Source organism: Enhydra lutris, unplaced genomic scaffold, assembly GCF_002288905.1.
Source record: "Enhydra lutris kenyoni isolate GAN:26980312 unplaced genomic scaffold, ASM228890v2 scaffoldscaffold22, whole genome shotgun sequence".
NCBI lineage: Eukaryota > Metazoa > Chordata > Mammalia > Carnivora > Mustelidae > Enhydra > Enhydra lutris.
In genome coordinates, this window is record NW_019154106.1 from 9285270 (window position 1) to 9290471 (window position 5202).

At 41.2% G+C, this 5202-nt stretch overlaps 1 protein-coding gene across 1 annotated transcript; it reads right to left on the reverse strand.

The window, feature by feature from the left end:
• Positions 1 to 663: 663 nt before the first annotated feature.
• Positions 664 to 2675, reverse strand: LOC111150304 (mammaglobin-A-like). The gene is made up of 3 exons (XM_022507753.1): positions 2621 to 2675; positions 2055 to 2242; positions 664 to 702 (listed from the first exon to the last, which is right to left on the reverse strand). The coding sequence occupies exons 1-3, from the start codon at positions 2673 to 2675 to the stop codon at positions 664 to 666; spliced, it is 282 nt and encodes a 93-aa protein (XP_022363461.1).
• Positions 2676 to 5202: the final 2527 nt, after the last annotated feature.

A 5202-nucleotide genomic window follows, 5' to 3' on the forward strand; every position in this document is an offset into this window, starting at 1 on the left:
TTCCTGCAACCTACCTGGCTGGGTTGGTCATGTAGTGGAGAGACTGGACCACATTGTCACTTGCAGGGACAGGACTAGGGGCACCCACACAATTTCAGGGGGCAGACCCTATATTAGTAATTAGGCCAAGTTATGTTTTAATGAAATATTTCAAAACTCAAAATGAATGCTGAGACACAGATGAAGACTACAGTATCTCAGGGACCTGCATGCTGCCCAAACTCTGGAACGTAAGTCCTGAGATTTTCACACATGGTCCCGAGGGAAATGGGGGCCAGGAAGGTGAAAGATCACATTTTTCAGAGAAAGGATCGTGTTGGGCTACACATGGGGAGGACCAAAGTGCTTTTCACATTCCTCAGTCCTTCATCCATGTGCTCTCCAATGAATTATGTATGAGCGTGTGTGTACATGTGCATGTGGGCACATGCATGTGTGAGTGAAGAGGCTCCCTAAAGCAGCTATTTTGATCAGACAATACAAGAAGATTTTTCCATTTGCAGATACTTTATTGAAATGAAAATGTACTTGAGGTTTCAACAATCGTCTTGCAGTTAATAGATCAAAAGACAAAAAAGGAAAAGAAAGTTGTGGTTCCTATTAATCAGAAGTCAGTTTCTGTCCATTCTCTATGGTCCTCAGTGCCCAAGGTCATGTGCAAGGTTAAAATGCAGCACACCACTTACTTTCATATATTATGTTCTGGAAATCAAAAACAGAGATGTGCATCATCAGTTTCAACAAAGAATTGTAAGTCTCCTCTCAAATACATGGAAATGTGATGTTTTTAAGGTCAGGTGTGACTTTACATGTTAGAGATACCCCAAACAGTCTGATACCAAAACTATTACCTTTGAGACCCAGAAAAGAATGGATATGTGCACTCCAATTGATGAATCTAATCAAAGTTTTTAAAGAAAAAATTCCATTATCCTTGGTTGCAAGGGTTTTCAGGCTTTAAACTGTTTAAACTCATGGTAAATACACATAAACTGATGGTAAACACACATAACATAAAATTGACCATTTCATCATCTTAAGTATACAGTTCAGCAGTGTTAAGTATACTGGCGTTGTGGTGCAACCAGTCTCCTAAACATTTTCATCTTGCTTTGGTGAGACTCTATACCCACTGAATAATCCCCATTTCCCATACCACCCTGCTCCTAGGAAGTACTATTCTACCTCCTGTCTCTAGGAGATTGGGTACTTTAGAAAATGGATATAAATGACCTCATGCAATAGTTGTCTTCTTTTACTGGCTTATTTCCTTTACCGTAATGTGCTCAAGGCTCATCCATGTTGTGCCCTGTGTCAGCATCTCAGTGAAGGACACTTTAACCTTTTGCTTTGGCTATATTTCTCCATTGTCTACCCTGGAAGGTTTTCAATGGCATATTAGGATAGGGAATAAAATATAGAGAACCAACACAGGACTGATACTTGTTTTACACAAGTCCACCCCCATGGCTGATTCATACTCTTGACCTCTCTACTTGTCATTCATGGTATCTTAAAGTAATAGTCAAGGAATCCAATCACTTATACTAGCACATTGGGATTTCTTGAAAGTGCATTTAAAATTTTTTTAATAAGAAGTACAGGATTTTTTCACCTGGGTTCTTCTGGATTCTCTTAAAAATTCTTATGAATAGTTTCCTCTTTGTTTCTAAGAATAAGGGTATCTTTTTTGCTGATGACTTCAAGTGGGGTCCTTATTGAGAATCAGATGTTTTTTACCTTGATAGAAAATGTGTGCATGTGTGTGTGTATGCATGTGTGTATGCATGTGTGTGTTTTTCCCCTGCTTTGGCCTTTTTCATTAATTTTTCCCTAAAGAGTCCACAAAGTGAAGAGACAAGTCAGCATTGGGACCTTGGCTGACTTTCTGGATGCACCCACAATTTCACATGCACCCACTATTTCACATGCACCCACAATTAAATTCACTGAAATAAAATAAGGCCTGTGTAACACTTGCTGTGGCACAATGAGTGACAAACTTAGAGCCTGCTTGTCCCTGTCCAGTGGTTTGAAAGTTCATTAAAAGAAGCCATCAGCTCTCCAACCTTGCTCAGAGTTTCGTTTGACTGGGTGAGAAAACATCCTTTCAGTTGTGCTATGGCCTTATCAGTGCTAGGACCATCTGAGAAGGGTTTCAGGAAAGTTTGGTATTCATCCGTGCTCACTTGAGAATCGATTGTTTTGTTAATCACCTCTTCTACAAGTGGGCATCCAGAACCTGGAAGAAAACTTGCAAGTGAGGTCTCAATTATGTAAGTGTGAAGCTCTTTTTGGGAGTCCCGAGGACATCAGTCATCTTTTCCCATCTAAATAGACACATACATTTAGAAAGATTACACTGAATGGTCTTGAGTTCCCAATTCTAGCCGACTGAACTCAGGATCTAAGATTTCCTTTAAGCCCCAAAACATGTATGCCCCCTCCCCACCCACACACTATTCCAAAGTCCAGAGAAGCAAAACGCTGGTAATCATGAAACACGAAGACACTGGAGAAATGAGATGTTCTGCACTGGAGTTTGGGGGAACAGGAGGTCTTCCAGAGGGACCTGACACGATCTTCACCCTAAAAGTTGCCCTCCCCACACAGGACTTACCTGCAAAGCAGTAAAGGGGGAGGGCAATCAGCACAAGGACTCTCAGCAACTTCATAGTTGAGCACATGGTTGGCTGATCAGACAGGGAGGATAGAACTAACTCTGGTAGTGAGCACCTAGGAGTCCTCCTTCCATTCTCCTGTTCACCACTTTAATACCTCCCATAAATGAGGAAATGAGTCACACCTGAACCTGGCTCTGGACCAGGAAAACAGCAGGAAGAATCAACTGCAATCCAGCCAGCCTGTGCTCTGTTTGTAGAAACCAAGGAGACAGAGCTTTTTGGACCCCAAACCATTCTGACACTCAATAATGCTACGTGGCTTTAGATGAAATGAATGCAAAAATGTTTGCTAACTAATCAGATTACAGCAAGGCGAGTCTGTGTTGTTATCCATGTTGTTTTATTATTAGTGTGGTCTTCATATCCTTCTCACATTCCTCCCTCCTCCTTCAAGGTCCATATACCTTCCTATCCTGTGTGTCTGCTCATGCTGGCTTACCACACCTCTGGGCTCAGGGCAATACCACATACATCCTCATTTGGAAGACTTCCTCACCCACAGACACTTCAGTAAGGTGCTTGATGTTTGAGAAACACTCACAATGTCTCACTCTCTCTGAAGGTTTTTTTTCTTTTTACAAAGAATATCTCATTTAATTAACTCAATATCATAAATTCAGTCTATGAATTTTTTTAGCTCTTTAGGATTTTTTCCTACCGACTCAAAGGATGATGTGAAGCAGTAGAACAAGTGGTTGCTCAGCAGAGGCAGTGCCGAGGGTGGAACAGTGACCAGGTCTGGGCTCAAGTAGATGTGGATTGAAACCTTGGATGCAACACTTAATCACAAAGTGTTCTTGGACAAGTGAAACTGCGGGTCATGTCAAGCTTCCTTTTCCTCATTTCTAAAATGAGCAGGAATAAATCTAGGCCTGGTTTTACAGGAATGCCAGACACTCTGTAAAGAGCTTATTCAGGGCTTCAAATAAGGTAATCATGAATAAATGGGAGGTTTCATCAATTCATTACTCCATCCATCACACAAACATCCACCCCCATCCATCATTCCATTCATCCATCCATCCATCCACCCATCCATCCACTGCTCAACAGTAACCATGAGCTTCCCCCATGACAGGTCCTGTCCTACGTGACCCAGATTCAGGACTTTGACTCTGTGGAACATACTTCTCACAAGGGAGGCAACAAACAATCCCACAAGTGAATGAGTGACATCAGTAAGCATTTGCTCTATGGAACAACAAAACAACCATGAGGAGCAGTGTCTTGTACAGAGGTCCAGGCCAGCTACAGGAGCACGGACTTTAAAGCCTGGACAAGTGGACAATGATATCAAGGGGAAGATCTAGGAAAGAGTGTTCTAGGCAGAGTGAACAGCAAGTACAGAGGCTCTGGAGCACTTGGTATTTGGCAGGATAAAGAATTCTGGAATACTGAAAAGAAATTTAAAAAATAAATAAAAATTTAAAAAAGGGGGCTTTAAGTCAGGCCCCCAGATGATGCTCAGAAACTAGAAAAATCAAGGAGCCTTCAGTTTGGGTGTTTGTGTGACACTAATTGATCCCCTATCAAGAAAAATCATGGCGTATGGGTGAATTTGTACAAGTACAGATTTTGCCCTGATTACTTTGTATCATGGGAGAGAGAGAAAGTAGTGGCAAGAGAGAGTTATATTTGGCCTGTCTTCAAGGACATGGAAGACCTGATATATACTCATACCAATATTTTGGTCATTTGAGGACTTACCATATGTCATAAAAGTAGTAACAGTCAGTGAGAGCCATCTTTTCTCAGTGTATCATGCATTGGAACAAAAGCCTATGAAGGAGTTATTTTATTTGTTTTACTTTTTATTTTATTTTATTTTTTCAGTGTTCCAAGATTCATTGTTTATGCATCACACCCAGTGCTCCATGCAATACGTGCCCTCCTTAATACCCATCACTAGGCTTGTCCATCCGCCCACCCCTATCCCCTCCCAAACCCTCAGTTTGTTTCTCACAGTCCACAGTCTCTCATGCTTTGTCTCTTCCTCTGATTTTCCCCAATTCACTTTTCCTTTCCTTCTCCTAATGTTCTCCATGTTATTGCTTATGTTCCACAAGTAAGTGAAATCATATATTGATTGACTTTGTCTGCTTGACTTTTTTCACTCACCATAATCTCCAGTCCTGTCCCTGTTGATACAAAAGTTGGGTATTCATCCTTTCTGATGGAGGCATAATATTCTATTGTATATATGTCCCATATCTTCTTTATCCATTCATCTGTTGAAGGGCATCTTGGCTCTTTCCACAGTTTGGTGATTGTGGACATTGCTGCTATGAACATTGGGGTACAGATGGCCCTTCTTTTCACTACATCTGTATCTTTGGGGTAAATACCCGGTAGTATAATTGGAGGGTCATAGGGAAGCTCTATTTTTAATTTCTTAAGGAATCTTCACACTGTTTTCCAAAGTGGCTGCACCAACTTGGATTCCCACCAACAGTGTAAGAGGGTTCCCCTTTCTCCACATCCTCTTCAACACTTGTTGTTTACTGTCTTGTTAATTTTG